The following is a 26386-nucleotide window of genomic DNA, read 5'->3' as shown; positions in this document are numbered from 1 at the left end:
CTGGTGGCCCACCATGCGGAACGACGTCAAGGAGTTCGTATTGGCCTGCACGGTCTGTGCCCGCAGCAAGGCCTCTCACCAGGCACCCTCCGGGCTCTTGCAGCCACTTCCCGTTCCGAGCCGTCCGTGGTCACATGTGGCGCTGGACTTCGTCACTGGTCTGCCCTCCTCCCAGGGGAACACCTGCCTTCTAACCGTGGTTGGATCGTAATGTTATGGTTTGACACCGACCCCAAACGCACGACACAAGAGAGTAGGAATTCAGAGTTGCCAAAAACAAGGGCTTGTTTATTGAGACTAATTAATGAGCACAGAATAGGCAAGTCAAAAAAGACAGGTACACAAGCAAGGGGGAAAATGTTCTGCTGCTCTGCAGCTTCTCCCGTGGTGGTAGTAGGGGGTAGCAGATGCTGACGTCTGAGCCGCTCTGCAGACTTCTCTCGGCAGAATCTCCGAAGTGTTGCGGGACCGAGTCAACAAGGGTGCAGGTGGAACGAGCAGGAGAACAGGAGAGGTGACTTGTACCCAAATACAAAAGTTATCCAAGTGAACTAATCTTCGTGTAAATTCACACAGTGAGCAAAGTTCCAAAACACAATCCCAAGTGAATATCTTCGTGTAAATACACACAGTGAGCACTGTTCCAAAACACAATCCCAAGTGAATATCTTCGTGTAAATACACACGGTGAGCACTGTTCCAAAACACAATCCCAAGTGAATATCTTCGGTGCAAAAATAGACACTGAGAGTGAAGTCCAAAAAAACAATCCAATGTGAATAATATCTTCGGTGTGAACTACACACAGTGGGAGATGTAAAGTCCCAAAAATATTATCCCAGTGAGAACAACAAAAAGGCGATCGCTGGGTGAGTGACTGTCTGATAAAAAAGGTGGTAATCTTCAGTGTTATAGAAACACACGAAAACGGAATTTGATCAAGACAGTCAGTAAAAAAACTCACCCAGACGTAGTGCGTAATGAGTGCTGGAACAGCAGCGGAGCGAGCGCGTCGCCACGGGGAAAAGGTGTCCAAGAGGAAGGCTTCCTGGAATATCCTGGAGGTAAAGCACAGAGAGCAACAGCAGCAGCAGCAGGAACGGAGAATGCAAACAGAGAAATATCAAACGATCCAACAAAACTAGAGTGGAGAAACGGGGTATAAATAATACGGGATTGATTGATTGACAAGCAGTGACAGCTGGGGAAAGTGATTGAAAAGCGTGCGGACGGGAGAGAACCAATCAACGACGTCTCTGACGACGTCACTGGGAAGAAGCGTGTGAATGGGGGAATTGAATGATTAACAGAAACAAATGAAAACAGAGCGAGGTGGTTTAAAGGAACAGAACGAGTGAGTGAGCAAGGACAGAAACCTCACAGAAGGCTCATGGAGTCCCATTAAGGATACCAAGTGAGCACCACAGATATCACAAATTCTTCTATGAAAGAGAGACATCGAGAGGCTTCGTATCTGATTTTTATCATCACTTACTAACGTCTTCGTATGGAATCCTCCCCCTAGACTCAGTCTGGAGGAGGGATATACCAGACTTGGAAATAGATTTTGATTGGCAAGAAGTCTGGGCAAACATTCGAATTGCGTCACGTAACCCGGACCATCAACAAATTAATCTTAATTATATTCATAGGACATACCTGACTCCTATAAGATTGAACAGAATGGGACTTAAACAAGACTCCCTATGTTCCTTATGTACAAATGGGGATGAGTGTACATTTATGCACATGTATTGGGATTGCCCACCGGTTAAGATATTCTGGAAAGAAGTGTCCCAGCAATTATCAGTATTCTTATTTCTGAACATACCTGTACATCACTCTGTATTGCTGTTGAATGATGTATTTCAGTTTGCAGCCCCTATACAGCTAAAGAGACTAGTTTTATCCGGTCTCACAGCTGCTAAAAAGCTGATAGCATCACGATGGATTCAACCGGAAAAAATGTGCCGGAAGGTATGGGTTCTTACCTATCTCGATGTGATTTATCTAGAAATATCTACAGCAAGAATTTTAGGTGTCAGTGAAACCAACATTGCAATCTGGTTAGAAGTGGTGGAGAGAATAAAAGCTAGCATATGAATTGTAGTGCCTGGTTAGAACGAATGAAAATGGATGGATTATCAAAGTGAGGGTCCGGGGGGGGTGAGCGAGCAGGAGCATATGTATGTATGGTATTAGATAGCAAGTATTAGGTATATATCTCGTAAACTACATTTATAATGATTCAAATGGTGATTTCATTGGATGTTTACTGTTAATGCTTGTGTGTCTAATTTGATGTTATATTTAAAAAAAAAAAAAAAAAAATTAAAAAAATTAAATAATATATAAAAAATAAAAAAAAAAAAAAAAAAGCTTCACACTGAATGTTATTACATCAGCGACTCAAAGTGTTACGGAACCCAAGTGGGATGTTTATATATATATATATAATTATCTGAAGGGGGGGTGAATTAACTATTGAAACGGAAAAAAAACAGTTGTATAAACATGTGGTTTTACAATTTACACAATGTCCATTTATGAAAAGGAAAAAACTGTGAAGCGGTGAATGTTTTAAAATGAATGAGGCATAAATGATATGTCAAGTTTGAGAAATTATAAATGTACCACCGATTATATAACATGAAGTGTTGAGATTCATATGCTTCCAGGAATTTGCCGGAAACTCCGGGAATGAAAAGACAGAGTCAAGCATCGGCTTGCAGTTGTGCGTCATGGGACTTGTGACAAGAGGGGCCTGAGCAACCCAGATGAGCTCCAGGCTGCCATCAACAGCAACAGGAGGGAGGGCAGCTCCCTGTTCACCTACTGGGCCAACGGGACCCCACCAGGCTGTCATCCCCAAGCTCCCCATGGCCTCCATGGGCATGTCTGTGGGAATCAACAGGGCCTCAATGACCTCCAACCATGATGATCAAGAAAGTACAGAAGCTGAGCGCTGCTCTAATTGAGCAGGTTGATGAAAGAAAGGAACAGGTGGACTGACTATTGGGATAACTTCCCAGTTAGAAGATACGCAAAATATGGAAGTGTACACTGGACTCTATGAAATGTGGAGAAATAATTGTGCTTATAGGGAAATGTTAACATGTTCACAATATATTGCTAAAAGGGAAAATAGATATGACAAGAAAGGTAAACAAACAAATGTCCCAGATGAGAGTGTGATAACAGAATTGTGTCTATGGCTCTGTTATGTCTTCACACTAGAACTGGAGGAAAGGCCATGTCATATCTCTTCAACCTTGGCTGTTGTTAAGAGACAGACACTGTTTAAAACTGTCGCCTATAGTGTTTGGGCTGTATACTAGTCAGACTAGTTAAAGTTTTGTACCACGAAGTACGAAGTGGATAATATTTCCCTCACAAAAAGTTTACAGGAATGGAAGATGTTTAATTATAGGAATATTATGTGTGTGATTATAATAATGTTATATATTAAATAAAGTGTTTAAGGGGGGAATTGTGGTAGAAGAATATGCATAATTAACACTATTATATTAATATTATTGATTGTAATACCATATCCCTCCACTAGGACACGATCAGGTCATATTGAAGGTCACTTGAGGCCATGCCTGTCAATAACAAGTGTCAATAACAAGTACAGGATAAATGACACAAAGGTCATTGATTGGTTAAGATCAGATTTGTATGATAAGAAACCCCTCCTCTTTCTGTTTGTTATAAAAGCTGATGTTATTGTATGTTTTGACAGTCTCTCCTCCAGAAGTTGATGGAACACTGGAGATAGTCAGCTAAGAAACAGATAGTTATCTCTGTTGGACGTAGCTGCACCAGGCAGAGGTAATGATGCGATATCTCTGATTAGCAGAGACCCAGAGACTCAGTTATCGTGTAAATTGTCTGTATCTTTAATAAAACTTTCTTCAAATATACCTTAAGGTAAGACTTCTGTTTTATATTATTGTGACTCATGATTATTCTCACTGTATGGGCTAAACTGTGATTTACATAATTGTGTGAAGTGAATTTGCATAATTGTCATGACAGGTGTTATTCACTGTGAAAGATGCAAAGAAAAATCATAATTCATATTCTCCTTTGTTTCATCACAATTTAAGCAAGCCTAGTAATAGACACAATATTTCTGACACTGGGAATACATTCACTGAGGTCCATAGATGTCCCTAGATACCAGGAATATGCAAATGGACCTTGTAGAAGTGGAGCAATATTCCATTTACTTTTTTTTTTATTTTAGGCGGATTTTCAGAAAATAAGGCTCTGGGCTTAAAAGGTTAAACAGATATTTTCCAAGTTCCAAGTTTTAATACTCAACATGAGTTAAATGGCTTTATGCAGCCATTTAACAAAAAAGGATGACCCTCATGCATTGCAAATTTGCATCAAATTCAAAACAGAGTGATGCACAAAATAACTTAAAATAAAATAATAATTTAAAACAATGAATAAAGTGTGCATGAAATAGGGGAAAGAAAACATTAGGAACTTGTTACATTCACGTACACAAGGGCTGAGGACTCCCACCCCGCCCCCCCCTCTCTCTCTCACACACACTCTCCCAGCTCTCTTTCTCTCTTGCCCCTTCCTCATCTCTCTCACCCCCCCCTCTCTCTCTCTCTCTATCTCAAACACACACACACTTTGAGTCAGAAACAAACATAGTATCAATGAGAGTATCAATAATACACCCGAGTGAAGTCTAGTAAAATGTTTTTTTTTATTTTTTTTATACCGGTATATATATAAATATAAATATTAAAACTGCGTTAACTTTGACAGCCTTAATATATATATATATATATATAGTACATCGATATTTTTTATCATGTAAAAGTTCTCATATAAAATCTGCAAATGGATTATGCAAAACAACTCCCAATGTAATATTTTACGCTTACCGTTGACAATCTCTTGAGCGGGATTTCCAAGTGTCTTGTCTGTAGTTTAGCTCCACTTTTCTCTCCAAGCTCCTCATAACCTTGGATTACAAACCAGTCTGTGTCCTTTTCTGAAACTGAGAGAACCGTCATATTTGTATTTGTTTATTAAAAAAGGATCCCCATTAGCTGATGCCAATGGCACCAGCTAGTCTTCCTGGGGTCCGAAGTCCCACATATCAATATACACGTTCATATATACATGTATACACAATTACACATACATACATACTAGGGGTGTAACGGTACACAGAAGCCACGGTTCGGTACGTACCTCTGTATTGGTGTCACGGTTCGGTACGATTTCGGTACAACAGGAAAAAAATATTTATAATTATTACTATATCTTTATAATTATTATTATAATTATTATTATTAAATAGAATGATATTCTATAGGCTTGCCGTGGTAGTCAGTGTCATTCTGTGTTCAGGCATCCAATGAGTAAATTAACTGCCTACTGCCCCCTTAACTCAATCAGCGCCTAGAGGTCGCCGTTTACCATGTGGTAAGAATGCCACCGCTTTAAAGAATAGGGATACATGGCGGTGTTTGCAGGGCTCAAAATATATTTTATATCATAACAATGGATATAAACCTATTGCCCTGCCCATTTTACACTGAGTATCTATCGTTCAATTTGTGAAAAAAAAAAAAATGTCATCCATACATTCCCGTTTAATACCGTGGTGATGAGTATAGTTTTAGAGTAATCCTGCGTAATCCCAGAAAATGCCTCTATGCAGCGTTTAGTGCATTTCACTGGAAACCGTGGCGTTTCTCACATACATCAACAATCAATCTGAAATCACAGCTATATTATCGGTATTATGTTTCATCATGAATGCGTGAAAGGGTGGGGGGGGGGGTCGCTTTTCTATGCTTTGATTTGTCACCAACGGAATACATTACACACACATTACACACATACGTTCGGATCACGGGGAAGGGATTCTTCGATCAATGCAAGATTGATACCATATAGCCCTTACCTTGACTAGGATGTACTGCAAAAAGAATATTCCAATTATCTGATCGCCATTCCAAGTATTGATGTCGATCATGTTGCCAACATAATCCACCAAAGAACATGAACCGGGAGTGCTCGATTATCCTCAATCCATGCGTTATAGCCGCTCGCCATGCCAGACTAGGAAAACCCGGACCGTACTTTTTAGATCGACGTACAGCCCAAGCCAGAGAGTTTCCAAGGATGTGCAATACCGGCCGCAAGGCGGCGGTATTGGACGTTTGCGATCTCAGACTCATTCCCATTGATAACACAGGCTCCCTCAATGGATTATGAATGGGAATATCGAATAAAAGAAATAACGATAGAAAACCCGCCTTTTCTCGGGTTTGGCGCTCAACCGTCTGCAAGTTAACCCGACTTTATTCAGTGGCGTCCAATGAGTTAACAACTTATGCAACAACTTAGTTTCACTTGTAGAGAGGATTTAACTTCATGTGAAGCAGAGACTGAAGAAGACTAGAGAACAGATGACATGTTACACAACAATGGCATTGGCAGAGGATTTATCAATATTTTGGATTTAAACACAGTAGCAGCAACTGGAGAGGAGCTCAGATGATCAGTCCAAAAGTATGTAGTGCTTTTTTTTCTTCTTTTATCAGCTGTGACTGAGCAAGTCCGGAGAAAGTCAGCGTATGTTCGCTCCCTTGGTTACCATTATTGGGCGAACAAGAAAACTAAAGGTTATTTCATAACCTAGTTATATGAATACTGGCTGAGCGTCTCGCTCTGCCAATGAGACATATTGTGCACACGAAACAAACAAATGCACCCACTTGCACATGACCAAGCCCACGCCCATGCGTCTCCCTATTAAGGCTGTCCCCGAACCCTGTTTTTAGGGTTCGAACGTTCACCAGGGTTTATCGAACGAACGTTCGAACGTTCGTTTAAAAAAAAATTAATAAATTTTCTTTTTAATAATCTTTTTTTTATAATAATTTTTTTTTTTATTGTATTATTATAGATCCTACGGAGGGCGGCATTGCATAGTCTATTGGTGAAAAACATGTTGTTTACAGTGGTGGCTGTTCATGTAAACATGTATGTAAACATGTAATTAAACAAAGCACTCAGAAGAAAATAAACAAGCTACTGCATCAAAGTTACTACTTATGATAAACAATAGCCCTTGCACACCGCAGTCACGTAAGGGGCTAGATAAACAAAGGCATTCGTTTTGTGGCATTAACGTTATATAGTTAGTGTTACACGTTCAATAACATCAGCATATTATTTACTAGGGATGCTCGATATTGGCTTTTTTACCGATACCGATATTCCGATATTGTCCAACTCTTAATTTCCGATACCGATATCAACCGATATCAACCGATACCGATATATGCAGGGTTCCCCCCCCCTCCAAAAAACTGAATAATTTCAGGTAACTAATCATTTCACTGGATATATATATAACAAATATTGTTATTGTTTTAAAAAAAGAAATTAACCGATACCGATATTTTCCGATATCACATTTTACTGCCGATATCGGCCGATAATATCGGTCGGCCGATAATATCGGACATCCCTATTATTTACCCAAACATAGCAAGTAGCAAGCACTCGTCCTTCCGTTGCGCATAAGAGCCCTGAGTTGTACCCATTCTGCAGTCTGTTAATACAGTTTTCAATCAGACACATGTATAGAAAGGCTTTGTTTTATTATAACATTCGTTGCAGTAAAATCATTATGCCTCGTTTGGTCATCCTCATCTACGTTCTGGGCGGGGAGCTAACGTATTAGCTACGGTAAGTCTGTTGTGCTTCTTGCAAGCAGATCAATGGCGGCATTGCCGGAAGTAAAAAACTAATAAACGCTTGCCGATAACAGCAGAGGCGGGTGCAAGCGGTGTGACGTAATTGGCAGAATCGCCTGTCAATCAAAATTGTTCTATTGCATTGGTTGAGAGCTCTGGTTGAGACAATAGTATCCAGCTACAGCCCGGCAGACCATACTGGTTGAGCCGAGCGCCGCGGGGAACGCGCCTCTTCACATCGCCTCAACCCCCTGCGCCTCCTTTATTTTTTTTTCACCGAACGTTCAAACCCATTAATTAAAGTCCGAATGTCAGCGTAACGAACGAACGTTCGAACGTTCGGGCTCAGCCTTACTCCCTATATGACGCCGGAAATGGTCACGCTCCACCTTCCTCAGAACGATTTCCATAAGCGTAAAAAACCATCCAAGGGACCTCAGGGCGCTACGAGCGAGACGCTCAGCCAGTATTCATATAACTAGGTTATGAAATAACCTTTCGTTATATAGCATACTTGGCTATCGCGTCTCGCTCTGCCAATGAGATATGGGGCAGAGCGAGGGCGGCTAAGTGGCGCAGTGGGCAAGGCGCTCGCCACCAACGCAGGAGATGCTGGGTTCGAGCCCAGCTCTCGGCGTTGCTACCAGCTTGGCTGGTCGTTCGTACTAATACAATTGGCAGTATTAGGGGGTGGGAAGCTGGTGGGTGGGGATCGGACGTTGTGGACAGCGACTCCTACAGGTCGGTTGGTGCGCCTGCGCAGTAGAATCAGGAAGCGACGAGGGCAGCGTGTCCTTCCCACGCAGACCCTCGCCGCTGAGAGATTGCGCTGTGCAGGTGAAAAGATGCGACGGCTGCCTCCTCGAGTACCGGAGGGGACACGTGATGCAAGGCTTCGTCCACATTGCAGCCGGCTTGTGGGAGGCATGGCCTAACAGCGTTTGAGAGAGGGGAGGGTAGAATTGGACAATACGAAATTGGGGACGGGAGAAAAATAGAAAAATGGGGAGAAAAAGTAGATAAAAAAAAGAGATATGGGGCAGAGCGGACGCGTGGCCCGACAAGTGGGAGTCCCGTCCACCCGCCCGTCCTAACGAAGGGGGGGAGGCAGTCAACTCCACCAAAGTGCGCCCCTGAATGCACAGCACAGGCGGGACCACATGCGACACAGCACTCCGTGGTCCACACCCACACACCCCTGCTAGCCCACCAAATGGCGGGACGCAGGAGGTCCCAGACCTCAGAACCGCCTGGGAGACAGAACCCCCAGTCATGTCCACGAGGTAAAACTTAACGAAAGGACCTGGGGAGGACCAGGAGGCTGCAGCACCGATGTCCTCCACCGAGGCCCCCCCTAACAGGGCAGCAGCCCGGGGGGGGACCTGTCCAGCCAACGTGTAGCAAAGGGCAACGCCCTCGCACAACCAATGTGACAGGTGCTGCTTGGACAGCGCCTCACGCGCGCGAGGGCCACCTTAACAAACAAACGGTTGATCGGAAGCCCTGAGATCGCGAGTCCGACTGAGGTAAACCCCCAGTGCACGGACAGGACACGACAGGTGAAGGCTCGCCTCCAACACACTAGCGTGAGGAGGCGGACGAACGCCTGAACCACAATATCCCTTGAGCGAAATGAGCTCCGGATATGCCGGCCTCCACACAGCTCACCCACGCGCTTAGCGGAGGTGATGGCCAAAAGGAACACGGTCTTAAAGACAGCCGATCCAATGGTGCCTGCTCAAGAGGCTCAAACGGGGCCTCCGACAACCGGCCCAGAACCAGTTGGAGGTCCCACTCGGAGACAGAGAACGTTCCACAGGCTTGAGGCGCCAAGCAGGAAACGTTTCACGAGAGGGTGGCTGAACAATGTTCTGCCCCCACACTCGACCATACGCCACTTCCCAGCATAAGCCACGGTAGTGGACGGAGCGTGCGCATTCCGGATGGCGTTAACCACAGAAGAGTCAAGACGCATCCCCACCAGATTCACACTTTCAGCAGCCAAGCCTAGAGGCTGCCCCAGAACAGGAGGCAGAACAGGCCACGGCGGGGCCACCAAGAGCTGAATCAGGGCTGGGACCACACAGCTGAGCCAGGATCAAGTCCCGCGCTCCTGACGTACCCGCCCCAACAGCTGAGCTATCAGGTGCACGGCTGTACGCTAAGCTTTTTCCTTAGGGGCACATTTTTAAATAACAATTTACCATTATTTATATCGATTGTTTTTGATTTAAAAAAAAAGAAAAAAATATTTTATATAATTTTTTTTTAATAAAATATATATATTATATAATCATACTTGTAGTTGTATTATCTGCAAGACATCGCCACCACGCAACAAGTCAAAATGCTCGCTATATGCAACCAGCTCCACTGTCTGTGTGTACTCGAGTAGCCTCCAGCTACGGCCAGGATTCTCCGGAGCTGCAGCTGGACCCTATACTGTAGCCTCCAGCTACGGCCAGGATTCTCCGGCGCTGCAGCTGGACCATATTGACTATATTCAGCGTGCCCTCAGCTCGAATACGCATCGACTCAGTGTTATAAGACATTGATATCAGGAGCTATCTGAACTATTTAGTTTAATGGGACGTTTCGTTTTGAACAATAAGCTAACGCGAGCTATCATGCACTACTAGACTTGCTGGAGCATTTGTTGATATCAGTAGCTAGCCGGCTGGCAGGCTCACCGAGGTCCCAGTGTCCCACTAGAGACTAGTGTTTACAACAGCCACGGGTGCGGGAGGGAGGAGGAGCAGCAGACGCCGCAGCTCTCTCCGTGTGTCTGAGTTCAGTTAAGTTCGGCTCACTATAGGAGGTCGAACGCGTCGAAAATATGAAGCAATACTAACTTTACTTTTCTTCATAGCTAAATCAGACAGTCAGCCAGTCTATCAGAGTGAGTGCTCAGTCGATTGTTCCCGCTGATCATACCTGCTGAGTGCTCACTGCTCAGCTCGCGTGAGTGACGTCATCGCGTCATCACACGCCTTGGATAATTTAGGAGTGAAATGCGAATGCAAGGCTTGAAAGCACTACTCGCAAGCCCGCCCCCAGATAATATTTACCAATCGCAACGGCCAATTAAGGGGCAATTCGCGATCATCTCGTCGCAGTGTCAATCAATCAATCAATCAAATGTATTTGTATAGCACGTTTAAACATGACGCTTGTCAACCAAAGTGCTTCACATGGCTAAGCTAAGTACAAAAAAAAGTATAAAATAAACAGAGAAATAAAATAAAATCAACGGATAGACAAAGGAAAAACAGAACAACACGTCAACAAGTACGGCAAGAGTCAAAGTGAGTCAGGGAAGGCCAGGCGATATAGGTGGGTTTTGAGTTTTGATTTAAAAGACTCGATGGAGGGGGCAGATTTGAGTGTACAGCCCTGAGGTGTATGGGGGGGAATGCATACAGAATCCCGGGCGGCCACGGAATCGGTCCCAGACCTGTCCGCCCCGCAACATCACATCTGCACCCACATTCTCCCTGCCGGGGATGTGGAGAGCCCTCAGGCTGCGCAGATGGAGAAACGCCCATAGCCAGAGCTCGACCGCCGCCCGGTGCAGACGGGGGGAGCTCACTCCTCCCTGTCTGTCAATATACAACGCTGACGTCGTGTTGTCCGTCCTGATCAAAACATGGTTGCCCACCACAAGGTGGCTGAGCCGTTTGAGGACCAGAAGGACTGCCTTCAATTCCAACACATTGAATGTAGTGCAGACCGGGCAGCATGGTCTTGCCAGCTGCCCCCTACTGCGTTGGCCCGACACGTCCCCCCCCCCCATCCTGTGAGGGAGGCGTCGGTGAAGACTGTGACGTGTGACAGCCAACTGCCCACGGGGACACCGCTGGAGAGGGCCCCAGGCCCTCCCCAGAGGACGAGGTCCCCCAGTACGGACATGGGAACCTTCAGCCGCTTCCACTTGTCTCTCACCGGGTCCATTTCCATACCGGAAAAAACCACCTCTGTATCCTCCTCATGAAGAGGAGGCCAAGAGAGACCACAGAGTGAGCAGATGCCATCATACCGAGCAGGCGCATCACGGACAGCGCCGTAACCGTCCTAGGACGGAAACTCCCGAGCGCACCGAGAACATTCACTTGCCGCCGCTCTGAGAGGGATGCCCATATAGACCTTGAGCTTAGAAATAAGCCCGAGTACTCCACCCGTTGACTGGGAAGAGGAGTACTATACTTCCAGTCTACAGCAAAACCCAGGCTGGTGAGGAATTCCACCACCTGCCTGGTATGAGACTTCCCTGACCGGCCGAGGACCAGAATGTTGTCCAGGGTAGAATAAAATTTGTATCCCCCGACGACGCAGAGGCCCCAGCGCGGTCTCCACGCACTTGGTGAAGATGCGGGGAGCAAGAGAGTAGCCGAACAGCAGCCTCTGGTACTCGTACGCTAAGCCCTGCAAAGGAAGCGTAGGTATGTCCTAGGATGGAAGATCTGGATGCGAATACGCATTCCTACAGCTACAGGTCTATGGAGGTGAACCAGTCCCCCACCTGACAGCGCCTAACAGGTGGGTGACAGTCAACATTCTGAACCTTCCATGGGACAGGTCCAGTATGGGTCTGACACCACCCCCCCCCCCCCCCCCCCCCCCGATTTCTCGGGCACCAGAGAATATGGGGAGGAAACGCCGCTCACCGCGTCCTCTCATGGGACCACGACGACGGCCTGCTTCGCCGCCAGAGAACAAATATCCTCGGCCAGACTCTGATAATAGAGTCTGTACCAAACCCAAAAACGGAGGGCGGGGGTGTGTAAACTGTAACACAAGCGCCGCCCTCAGCGTTCTCTCCATCCACCCCGACATATGGCTACCACTGCAGCCATACGTGGTAAAATTCCAAAGCGCCCCCGCCGCCAACTGCCGCTGGTCCGCTAGGAAGCTGTGCGTTGTCAACCCTGGTCTTGCCAACCACGCGAGCAGGATGTCTCGTGGAGCCGGGATATCACACCCTGACTCTACCAACGAGGCAATCGCACCCAAGGGAGGACCCTGACAGAAAGGGCCGGTCTGATACGGGGAGAGCGGCCATCACACTTGGTGACATAAGCTCCCCCACTGAGCATCTTCCCGGCATGGACTGCTGAGGATAGCCTGCTCTGCAGCTGGACATGCAAGGCGTGTGGTCCCCACACTGCCCGATAGGGTGGGTTCCTACACACCGTAGCCCCATAGTGATATTACTACCACCCAAACCATGCATGCATGCCTGACTTTATTTCTTTATTTCTTTATTTCAGATCCCCATTAGTCACTGCCTCAGCAGCGACTATTCTTCCTGGGGTCTGGATCCAAACATATAAAATTAAACAAGAATAATCAATAAAACACCTAAAAACAAAACAAATATCAATAAAACACCAATAAAATATACAAACAATTATAGAACATTAAACCAATCGAAATCAGACATACAAACATGTATGCTAAATGTTCTAATATAGAACAATAACAAATATCAATAAAACAACCAATATCAATAAAACAACAAACGAAGACATCTCAGAGAAAACTAAAACGTGCTCAAAAACAGCACGACATTCCATACACTCACTCTAATCAGGGTTTCCGTTGTCCGGTAATTACCGTTTTTTTACCAGGGAAATCTGTTGAAGTCCGACATATTTAAATATCTCCGGTCATAATGTCCTGTGAAAATAATTCCCTCGCAACCTGTGGTTTGCTGATGAGAATGGCGGGCGGGAGCTTGATGGTGGATTAGCGAGAAGCATGCAACTGCAGAGCTCACAGTTGTGCCCGCACAGTGCAATACTCCAATTCAGCCATTGGCAATTCAGCCATTGGGTGGGTGGCGCTGCTGAGCGGTCCCCAGACCGGACCTGATAGCGCCGCTGGCTCTGCAGTTGCATACTATTGGGATTTGTTTATCGCTTCGTTGGGAGGCGGAGATTGTCATTGGTTTCATCGATCACGCAACGTTGAACCCCACGATAATGTTCAGGGCTGTACACTGCGACGAGATGGTCGCAAATTGCCCCTTAATTTGGCCGTTGCGAGTTGGAAATATTATTTGGGAGCAACGTTGCGAGTTGTGATTTCAACCCTTCATTCGCATTTCACTCCTAAATTAATCCATACAAATTGGATAAATTTTTTTAAAAACATTAGCCTACAACCAAGGCTGTACAGTGCGACACAATGTCGTGGTGCTATGAAAGAATCTGTCGGCAATGAATGAACTTACTGCGATCACCGATAGCCTGAGTGAAAAAAAAGATTTGCGTGTGGAGTGAAAGTCTGAAGCACTGCCTCCTAGTAGGCATGCAACAACCTCCACTGCGGTGTGCACCCATGAATAGGGATGGGACCGGTTCCTAATTGTCCGATGCCTGGAACCGCGTGCCTCCCGTGACTTTCGATTCCCTTATCGCTGCCAGGTTTTCAAAACAACGTTAGCATGTAGCCATGGCAGACTTATTCGATTCCTTAAGGGCTCGAAATTGCCTGGGTTTTGGTCATATGCTCCCCGAAATGCTCCCGCTGTTTGGCTACTTCTATGTGCAGTGAAAACTACTTGAATGCTTTAGAACCTAGTCATTGATTTAGTTCAGGGTAAGGTAATATTAGCCGCGGAGCTAACGCTAGCTAACGTGAGCTAACGCTAGCTAATCAAGCTCACAGAGAGAGATAAACAGCTGACAGCAGGTAGTGCAGGTACAAATACAATAAAACAGCGGGTGGGGGCTGTTGTGTAAACCTTGTACTCTTTAGTTCACATATAATAAGAGACGGAGTGTTTGTTTACTAGTCTGTAAGCCAGGCAGTACCGTGGTGCAACATACAAATGTGTCCATGTAGCAACACAAGCCAATACCTTACAGGACAGGGGCCCGGGGAGGGAGCGCTGTGTGTGTGTGTGTATGTGTATGTTTATGTGTATGTGTGTGTGTGAGACAGAAGTCAGAGGAATAACGACCTGTTATTCAATAGATTAAATTAGTTTAAGAATAAAAAAAGAAATACATTTTAAGAGAATCTCAAATACATTATTGTATTTAAGTGTAGGCTATAGTTAATGTTTTATTTTTTACAGTTTTTGTATTTTTCTGACATGGGGGCTCAACAATAAATGACAATCAGAAATGTCAAGTTGCATGTTGTTATTCTAACCAGCTTAGTTCTGTTGCATTTCCAATTAATTTATTTAAATTACAAATTGATCAGGTATCGATAAGGGAATCGATAAAGAATCAAATCGATAAGCAGAATCGATAATGGAATCGTATCGATAAAATCCTATCAATTCCCATCCCTACCCATGAAGGGATAAATGAATGAATGAATGAAAACTCTATTAACATATTGCAGAATGGGCTAGCCCAATACACACAATTGTTAAGGGGATGCAGACCAGAGAAAACGTTAGTCCTGTCCACACCAGGGACCCCCATTTTCAATTCATAAATTCACAAAAAGCACACCTGCCCTGAGCCTCAGCCCATCCACCCATGTAAATGGTAAACAAGCCCCCGTTAAACCCCCAACATTAGACACCGATTGACCGTCAGCATGAATGGTTAAGAGGAGGGAAGACAGTAAAGACAGCCCTCGGCGGGGAACAAGGGGAACGGCGCCGCAACATTGTAGCATTAGCTGCAAGCTAGGATACTCGGAAAACATCCAAAAGAGAGTAACGTTTTCCCAATATCCCGCGCCAATACATCACTCGGTCGTCTCACGAGACAACAAGCAGTATTACCCATGCTAGTATCAATGCCTGATAGCGCAGGCCCTACCTGTGCACGACTTAGCTCGACTGCTAACCGTCGCGCGACGTCCCTCAGTCCGCTGTCACGAGACGAGGAAACCCAGGACAGGCCTGTTGCGCTGTTAGGATGTGCCGAGAAGGTTCCGGGGGCTGGTGAACTTCTGGTGAATACCCAACATTGTGTAATTTCTCCCTACGTTTTCATAACAACTAGTTCACGGAGTGCACTGCTACTTCCGTGTTGGAAATGAAATGAGGAAGGTGGAGCGTGACCATTTCCGGCGTCATATAGGGAGACGCATGGGCGTGGCTTGGTCACGTGCAAGTGGGTGCATTTGTTTGTTTCGTGTGCACAATATGTGCAAGGAGATAAGAGGTTATCTCATTGGCAGAGCGAGACACGATAGCCAAGTATGCTATATAACTGTAAAACTTTAATGACCCTGCTGTGTTACAAACATAATAATTCATTAACACTTTGATTGCCTAAGGCTAAATTCATGATATACTGTACCATAGGTTGCCAGCTCTATTTGTCTATGGAGAAGTTCCCCTTCTTTGCAGGGCTATAACTTTTTAAATTCTATTGCTAAATTGCCATTATTAGGGCCCATTCAATGTCCTATATGTATTGTTCAGGGTGTATGAACGTTAAACTTTTTCATTCACATATTCATACTAAAATATGATCTAAAGTATAAGTATGTTTTCATCTCATTCTGCAGCTTTCTCCAGAACGTGATTTATAGCCCCAAATGCATTATATTGATGATCAAATACAGTTTGATAGCAATCGGCGCGATATAAAAAAAATCCAACTGGACGGACTTCTGGAAGTTACTACACGTCATCTGATGTTGACCGGATGGGCGAGGGGGCGTTTATAATTCCGTGGGCAGCGTTATACCATTCATCTAATGTGGGTAAAATGTTCATCATAGCAGTTAGTGTCGAACACGGTAATATTACACGCTAAAACTCACCCCAGTCTCCGCGGGCCGTTGGGCGATCAGCGTGGGGTAGACAGTTTTCCATTATGGGATGTTGAAATAGTCGGCCCATTTCCAGGTTGTATAATAATATATACGTCCAAATCATGTTGTTTTTTCGAGTTATTTCCACCGATTGATGTTCACTGTGTGAAGACGGAGTCTCTCTAACGATAGCGAGTGCCCGGACCCCATATGGAGTGAGTCCTACCGGGTTAAAGGTTGACATCCGGTTTCGATCTGCCGATCGGCCACCAGATGGCGCTCTTGAACCGCTAGAGGATTGAGAGGAGATCACACTTGTGTCTCAGGGCCCCGGAAAGGAAATATGATTCCGATCACAGATTTTTGAAATATTGATATCAAAGACGAGTTACGGCGTCTTCGGCAACTTGAGCATGGCGGGGAAGGACGCCTAAACACGTCTTCCGGCAGTTAAAGTGTTAATGGTTTTGTTTTAGGGACACCTAGGCTGTGTAGTAAACGTGAGCGGAGGAGGGGAGAGCCGAGTGCAGAGTGTCAGTGCGCGTTGTTAATTTTTTCTGTCCGCTTGTCAGTGTGCCTAAGCAAGCTTCAACGTTTTATTCATCATCTACATTTGGCAATACAAGCTTAATATTCAATGTTAAAGATCAATGTAAGCCAGTGTAAAGTAAAGTAAACATATTGAGCATAGATTTGTAAAATGTGCAACCCTAGTTTCACCTAGTGGTAGGGGTGGACGGTATAAACGGTATACGGTATAAACGGTATGAATTTGCTCTACGGTATGGATTTTGACTATACCTTGTAACCGGTAGAGCAGCTCTAAAATAGCAATGACGTCATGTAACCACAGCGCGACTATTTCACTCGCATTTGCCCCTAAAAATAGATAGAATTAGTCATAGATAATAGATATGTGCAAACTAGAAAAAGTTATTTAGGAGGCTTCGCGCAGTGGGCGTGTCAACCAGGGTTTCCGTTAGAAAAAATTGTTGCCGGCCTCAGTGTCCGGTAGATTTCAATCTACCGGTCAAATGAGAGAAATTCCGGTCAGAGTTTATTGAGCTTAAAAACAATTGATAGGCAAAAGAATGACAACAAAACAAAAGAATGACATCATCAAGGCATGTAGATTTATAATATTTGTACTTAAAACTGGGCTACTTTTGCGTATATATAGTCATTATATTCCAAATAAAATAAGTCCCAAGACTCCGTGCTGCTGCCGACTTTAAATCAAATATGTGTCTGTGGGCAGTCTGTTATAATCACATTTTTATGAGCTAACGAATTCCGTTATATTGGACATTTGTATTAATTATATCAAGCGAAGAACTGAGAAATTTGGCAGAGAGACGGCAACATTATCGTGGGTTTGCGTGACGACTCTCTCTCTCCACCTCCCAACGACTTATTTGCGAGAGTATGTCGATGCAGAGCAGCAGATTCAGCTGTTTTTGGCTCTGTTTTTGGCTCTTTTCTGGCTCTATCTGGGGACCGCTCAGCAGCGCCCCCCACCCAACAGGTGAATTGCCAATGGCTGAATTGGAGTACTGCACTGTGCCGCTGCTGCTCCGGCTCTGCAGCTACACATGCATTCGCAAACTCAGCACTAAGCTCTCGCTGACAACGTCAGTGTCATTATTAGAAGCAACGATGAAACAAATGTAATGATTGTTTCGTTCATCGCATAGGCTATTTAATTTTAGCCTATTTTAATACAATTCAAATAATCAAATTGTGCTTAGAAGGAATTATTTTCGCCGGACATTAAGACCGGAGAGATTAAATATGTCGGACTTCAACAGATTTTGCCGGTCAAATACCGGTAATTACCGGCTAACGGAAACGCTGGTGTCAACACACAATTGTCATTTCATAATAAACACATATCACCATGGCGCACAGCAAGTTTCAATTTCAGTTCCTGGCATTTTTAACCAGTGGAGAAAGGTAAGAGATTTCCCTATCGTTTTTCTTATATGAATTATTCTACGTTAATAAAACATACCTGGTGATCAACTACAGTTTGCCGTGAACATTATGATATGTGTGTAGTGTTCCGATAACGACGGCTGGGCAGCGGGGCTGGATGCTGGATTTTGCGAGAAGCATATGCAGCTGCAGAGCCGGCAGAGCGGGGCCGCTGTGCCTGCACAGTGCAATACTCCAATTCAGCCATTGGCAATTCAGCCGTTGGGTGGGGGTCGCTGTTGAGCGGGCCTGTGACCGGACTTTTCCGTTTCGGCGAGTTTATTCCACGCTTGCGGCTTTCCTTTTCTAAGCATTTTCGGGGCTACATGTGAATGAGTAAAAGTTGCGGGACGCCCAGATGTTTCCACGATAGAAAGCTCGCGTGGATCCCATAATAGGCTCACTTAATACAGCGTTTTTAAAATCACGCGACATTTTCAGGGTCGCGAGCCGACCTTTTCCCCTCGTTTTCGATGATGGAAGTGATTTAGGAAAAGCTTCGGCACGCCGAGAGGTACCCGTGGATTTAATCTCGCGAGGATCGGGGCAATATTCGGCCCGTGGGAGCAGTCACGGGTTAATACAATGTTCAGAGTGCAGAGGGGAGGTGTGCAGAGGGGATTCCACACTCATGATTCTTCTCACAGCCCCGTTTTAAACTTTTAGGGTGTGGCAGTCAGCTCGAATCTGATTGGCTAGGATCGGTTTTGGACTCTAGATACATGAATCACATGGTTGAGGCTGGAGAAAGAGACCTACCCCCTGCCTCCTCTCCTCTATAGCTGCAGTGAGCACAGTGAGTCTGACAGTGTGTTAGAGGGAGTGAGAAGGAGAAGAGGGAGACATTAAAAAAAAAAAAAAAAAAAAATTATAACACACGATGAAAAAGAATGTAAACTATATTAAAAAAAAATTATATATAATTTTTTTTTCATATTTGATATTAATTCATATTTTAATAGGGAGGCCTGGCTTCCGTTGGCTTCCATAAGGATTCGCCACTGTACACCACTGCTTTCCCCTGAATGGGACTTCCTTAACGTGCAGGTATCTGATTCGATGTCAAACACTATCATCTAGTGATTGGATAATATACTATCATGCCATCGTTTGCCCCTTTCCCTTCTATATAAGCAGCATTGAAATGTATCATAATTGTCCAACTCGGGGGAGAGCATTTTATGTGCTCTGCCTTGACTTGTCACCATTTGTATTCTGCAGAATATAATAATAAATCACTTTTAACTGTGAAGACTCTGTATCCAAAGCTATATTTATTTCATGCATTACCAAGGGTTTATGACGACTTTCAATTTCCACAACAAATGTTGCCGTGACCCAGATTGCTGCGAGAACGGTCCAAGGACGCTCCGAGGAAAGCTGCGGGATTGCGCAACCAGGAACCACTGCAGAGTGTTTCTCCTCCAAACCCCGACATTTCAAGGGATGGGAGGCCAGCTGACCTAGAGCAGACTTGGATCGACTCCACGCCAATCCAGCGAACTCTAAATTGAAGCGGTCATAAACTAGGTGATGTGTATTTATTTCCAAATTTGAAGAGCTTTTATGCACAGATTATAAAGATGCACCAAACCATGTCTTTCACTGGGGCCGCCTGAACAGAAGATACTAAGTCTATAGCGTATGGGTTGGAGGAGTTTTATTGAAAGGCTATAGCGATGAGTTCGAGGCTTAAAGGATAACTCCACTATTTTGGGAAATTAGCTTATTTAACATCTTCCCTGGAGTTAGACAAGAAGATGCATACCTTTTTTGTCTCTGTGCGTGCATTTTAGCTTTGGGAATAGATGCTCTGTTAGCATAGCTTAGCTTAATCACTGGAAGTGAGGCAGGACAGTAGCCTTACAGTGCCTTACAGTGTATTGCAAGGTCTGACATTGACCAAACTTGATATGCATGACCTTGGTGGGCTCTAGGTCAACTCCTGAAAAGGGGGTCAATGTCAGACTTTGCAATCAAAAGTTAGGGGGCTAATAACCCTTGCCATAATTTCAGTGCGCCCCTAACTTTTGATTGCAAGGTCTGACATTGACCCCCTTTTCAGGAGTTGACCTAGAGCCCACCAAGGTCATGCATATCAAGTTTGGTCAATGTCAGACCTTGCAATACACTGTAAGGCACTGTAAGGCTACTGTCCTGCCTCACTTCCAGTGATGAAGCTAAGCTATGCTAACGGAGCATCTATTCCCAAAGCTAAAATGCACGCACAGAGACAAAAAAGGTATGCATCTTCTTGTCTAACTCCAGGGAAGATGTTAAATAAGCTAATTTCCCAAAATAGTGGAGTTATCCTTTAAGACTATAGCATATGTCAGAGTTTTATTGAAAGGCTATAGCATATATGTGTTAACAGTGTAGTTTAGTTAGGGTTAGGGCATATGAGTTACAGTAAGTTTAGTTAGGTTTAGGGCATAGTGTTAGGGGCCTATGCATGAGTAGCTGGACTACCAGAGGTTTAGTTACTCTTGCCTTAAGAACTAAGAGTAAATTCACAAAAGACGTTTTGTGTCTACTATTTCACTAGTGACAGTGTTAGGGACACTGCGGAGAGTACAATGGGAATGACACACCCTAGGAAGCACAGTGAAGGATCTGATTTTTAAAAATATGGCTTGGAAATTGTCTCACTGATAGAAGGGGTTTGGGTTTTCAAATTTTTTTATGTTTTTTTTTGTTTTTACATAAGTGAAAGTGGAAAGTTGAAAAAAAAAAAAAAAAACATTGCCCAAAGCGGCATGAACTGTCACCTTAAGAAGTGCTCACCCCCTAGAGGGCATGAGTGGGGAAGGTGACGTAGTCAAAACACCCACAGCCACATACATCACAAGCAGTAGTCCAGGTGGCTTAAAACTAGGGATGCCCCGATCACGTTTTTTGCTACCGATACCAATCACCGATCGTCTATGAGCCATATCGGCCGATACCAATCGTTTTTGGTTTTATATTAAAAAAATATTTAATATATAATTTCTCCATTTTTTATAGAATATATATATTATATAATTATACTTGTAGTTTTATTATCTGCGAGACATCGCCACCACGCAACAAGTCAAAATGCTCGCTATCTGCAAACAGCTCCACTGTCTGTGTGTATACTCTGCTTTGGTCAAATCACATTCAGCATGCTCTCAGCGTCCCCAGTCAGAACGATAGTTCAACTTGACTAACAGAGTCTGAAACGTATAAGATGTTCGCAGTGTTCAGTTATGAAGCATGATAGCTAATTAGCCAACAGCTGCAAAAACGAATAATGTCAATTATGTTACAGGGCTCTACAGTGCGACCATTTTACTCGCATTTGCCCCTAAGAATATGTGTGTGCGAACCGGAAAAATCAATTACTCGCATAGTGTGCGAACTGAAGTTTACAACCTCAGCCGTGCTTTTTTCTCTCCGCTGCTAATCATTCAAAAACTACAAGTCCCACATTGCACTCAAGCCAACGGTCCAATCACAGTAGAGTGACATGACTGGTTTCAAGGGAAAGAAAGGAAATGACCAATCGGAAGCTCTCATTTGCTTTTTTACTTCCGGAAAGTCCGCCATTGCGCTACGCAAGACTTTTCCGAGACAGTAACATTAAGTTAATGTAACTTATTCTAGTCTTACCAATAGCAATAGATTTTAGAACACCTAGATTTATCGATAGTGTTACAAAGGGTCAGATTAAACCGAATATATATATTTATTACTTGAGATATATTGTATAATATTTGTATATCGTTTGATATCCCTTGTATATTCTTTGTACATATACACGGAATACCCCTTTACCTAGGTACAGGCCAGACCATAATATTCGTTCTCCTATTGGACAGCGACCCCCTAGGCGCCACGGCCATACCCCCAATGTCTAGTTCAAAGTCACCGCTAAGACATGTCTCAACATGCCCAGGTTTGCGCAGTAATACGAGACAGAAATGAGGTTGGCACTAGATTATTCACCTTACGTATAAATACGTCGCAGGTGGATACAGCAGTAGTCTTGTCTTATCCTAAAACGTTCGTTCAACGTATCGTCCGTTCATTACTAGTAAAGCCTTCACCACGAGTCAACGACCAAGTGAAGTGAGCAACCTTGCGTCTAAATAGAGCACTTAGAACCGCGTGCGAATAGGATAGTAAAAGTGTCAGAGCTTAGTGAAATAACGTCAAGTTCGACCTAGTTAAATGTGAAGTACCGTGCACAGGAGAATCTACACCGGTGAATGCAGAGCCTTTTCCGGCTGGATTATTGCTTTGGTACCGTGGCTGCTGGAGCAGAGAACCGTCTACCCCGCTGCTGTGTGGGATTTACCCGTGAGGAGCATCACTCGAGCCCGTCTCTAGGAAGAGGCTGGCTGGCTTTCATCCATGCTGTCCCGCATACTTGGATTATAGCTGCTGCTTTTGTCTGCCGATCGAGGGGAGTATATGTACCGACTCCCGTAGCTGGAGCTTATTGATTCCTCGTTGATCCAGAATTTTGCATCCGAACATTCCTCCCCCCTGCTGGCTTACAACCGGAGGGAACCCCCTTAGTATCTCCAGCTGACCTACGAGTGTGCCTTATATAATTCTTATGCTACAGGTGGTATTAATTATCCCCATCGTAATATGCTCATGGACTTACGCTCTTGACCTATTCATGCACATTCTTCGCCTTACAAGCGCGACTCTAATTCTCAATACTGTAAGATAATATTGATGCTCTTCTAATAAATATTCCAAACAGGACTTTCTTTGTTAAGCCGTGTTATTGTGTGGGTGTTCATCACATATACCTGTGTACTGTATGGCCAGTAGTAAAGTACATAACCCAGTAGTGGTTTAATGATACCATACTCTCAATACAGTCAGGGAATTGTACCCCTCAGTTACAGATAGCAATAGTAATATAACGTTAATGCAACAAAACGAATGCCTTGCTTTGTTAATCATAACGTTGATGCAGTAGCGTATGTCGTTGCGTTGGCTGTAACGGACATGAGAATAACATAACACTGTACACATTAAAATTGCGATAATCGATTCTAACATTTTCAAATCGATGCAGTTGAATTTAACCCTTAGGATCGATGCATTGCGATGCATTGTTACACCCCTACACCAAAGTCACTGGCCCACTGTGCGTGTGTGTATGTGTGTGTGCTAACTTGGCTAGCGTTATCAACAGCAGCGGTGGGTGCAAGCGGTGTGACGTAATTGGCAGACTGTCGACTGTCAATCAATGGTCTACCTGACAGCGTGAATATTTTCGGCAACCAACTTGTGTTTAGCGTTTCTCTGATTGGCCACTACGCCCATGTGACCGCGGCAGCGAGATGCTTCCAGCTGCAGACCTGAAGACCAGCGCTTACAAGCCCCGCACATACAAGCACCGCACATAGCAACCCCTCGCTTCCATTGGCTGATTTTGGTGACGTGATTTTTGCACGTTGCACTGCGGGATTGATTGATTGATTGATTGAAAACTTTATGGTGACGTGATTTTGTGTCACGTTGCACGTTGCACTGCGGGATTGATTGATTGATTGATTGAAAACTTTATTAACAGATTGCCGTATGATTTGGGTCACGTTGCACTGCGGGATTGATTGATTGATTGATTCATTGATTGATTGATTGATTGATTGAAAACTTTATTAACAGATTGATTGATTGATTGAAAACTTTATTAACAGATTGTAGAATGGGTACACGTGACCTGACCGATTGATTGATTGATTGATTGATTGATTGAAAACTTTATTAACAGATTGCAGAATGGGTACAGTGACCGATTGATTGATTGATTTATTGATTGATTGATTTATTGATTGATTGATTGAAAACTTTATTAACAGATTGCAGAATGGGTACAGTGACCGATTGATTGATTGATTGATTGATTTATTGATTGATTGATTTATTGATTGATTGATTGAAAACTTTATTAACAGATTGCAGAATGCAGTACAGCTCAATACACACAATTGTTAAGGGGATGCAGACCATGCAGTACTGTTACATTTGTGACATACAGTAAATATATACAAGGGGGAGGGAACTGTACATTTATGATGAATTGAAAATGGGGGACCCTGATGTAAACAAGACGGAAGTCTTTCTCTGGTCTGCATCCCCTTAACAATTGTGTGTATTGAGCTGTACTGCAGATATATTTCAATTGCCTTACTTATTTACATAAGTATTATAGGCCTACAGCAGTATTGTACAGACAGTCTGTGTGAAGTCTGTGTGGTTATCCAGCTGCACAAAGGCAGAGCAAGAGGCTCTACAGAGGGTGGTGAAGGCGGCAGGCAGGATTGTCGGGACTCCTCTATCAAACATCACCTCCGTCTTCACCTCCCGCTGCCTCCACCGCTCCAAGTGTATCATCAAGGACCAGTCTCACCCAGCACATCACCTCTTTCAGCTCCTTCCCTCAGGGAGGAGATACCGGTCCATACATGCCAAGAGTTAAAGATTTAAGAACAGCTTTTTCCCCCAAGCAGTCAGACTGTTAAACGCTCATTGACTGTCCCCTCACGTGCACCATGCACTTACCTGGACTTGATAATCACTGTTACCACTCATCATGCACTTTATTTAAAATATTCTGTTATGTATAGTGTTATATGTGTTTCATGTATGTATATATTGTACTACGGTCTGTGGGAGCTCCCCTGAAATTTCACTCACGGTCATATAAGAGTTTTAATGTAGACGGTTTTATTAATGAAATGTTGGGTATAAACTGGGAGGAGGTATGTTGTGAGGATGACCCAGAGGTTGCACTGGACTTATTTATGTCAGAAACAAATCAGCCCCATGGATAGATAGTAGCTTTTAATGAATTTTAATGAATGAGAGAGACATACTGTAGCCAAAAAAGCATCAGTGTGTTCCAGTTCTGCAGATGACAGACAAAAGTACCGTTCCTTACGTAATCAAGTCACAAAGTTAAATAAGGTGAGAAAAAGGGAATATTTTAAACCATGGTTATATGATGTGAGAAATGGTAAAAATCTATGGAATGTTTTAAATCAAATTATGGGTAGAAAATCCAATGTCTGTACACCTTTTGTTGAGTCATATGGAATTGTCCTAACCAAACCATGTGATATTGCCAACCATTTTAATGGTTTTTATGCAAGTAAGATATCTCAGCTCAGGCAGGGAATGCACATCTCAAACAATACAAAATCAAATGACATAATTAAGAATATCATAATGAAAGATAAAGGGTGTACATTTGATTTTCAACAGGTTGAGGTTAGTGATATTGAAAGGTTACTCCAGGCTCTACCTGACAGCAAGTTAGCTGGCACAGACAACTTGGATAGTAAATTATTGAGAATTACTGCTACGATCATAGCAAGTCCAGTGTCATATTATTAATAGATGTATACAAGTGGGACTATGTCCAAAGATATGGAAGGAGGCTAAGGTTACTCCTTTACCCAAAGACTCCAAATCAGTTTTTAATGAGGGCAACTCCAGACCTAATATAGAAAATGTAATGTACATATACGTTGTATACATCTATTAATAATATGACACTGGACTTGCTATGATCGTAGCAGTAATTCTCAATAATTTACTATCCAAGTTGTCTGTGCCAGCTAACTTGCTGTCAGGTAGAGCCTGGAGTAACCTTTCAATATCACTAACCTCAACCTGTTGAAAATCAAATGTACACCCTTTATCTTTCATTATGATATTCTTAATTATGTCATTTGATTTTGTATTGTTTGAGATGTGCATTCCCTGCCTGAGCTGAGATATCTTACTTGCATAAAAACCATTAAAATGGTTGGCAATATCACATGGTTTGGTTAGGACAATTCCATATGACTCAACAAAAGGTGTACAGACATTGGATTTTCTACCCATAATTTGATTTAAAACATTCCATAGATTTTTACCATCATTTCTCACATCATATA

General features: G+C 43.8%; 1 protein-coding gene across 1 annotated transcript in view; it reads right to left on the bottom strand.

Annotated features, from left to right (window-relative positions):
• LOC311245919 (uncharacterized protein) overlaps positions 1-26386 on the bottom strand; it is a gene marked incomplete at its 3' end in the record, with an annotated part of 63874 nt that overhangs the window by 25949 nt on the left and 11539 nt on the right. The window contains exon 4 of the mRNA XM_084335943.1: positions 4914-5029. Coding sequence (XP_084192069.1) covers positions 4914-5029 — 116 coding nt within the window. The remainder of the gene's footprint in view (positions 1-4913; positions 5030-26386) is intronic.

Source organism: Notolepis coatsorum (genome assembly GCF_963971535.1).
Source record: "Notolepis coatsorum genome assembly, chromosome: 19".
In the NCBI taxonomy this organism is placed as follows: domain Eukaryota; kingdom Metazoa; phylum Chordata; class Actinopteri; order Aulopiformes; family Paralepididae; genus Notolepis; species Notolepis coatsorum.
The sequence above is the reverse complement of the archived record's forward strand: the minus strand, read 5'-3'. Positions and strand labels throughout refer to the sequence as shown.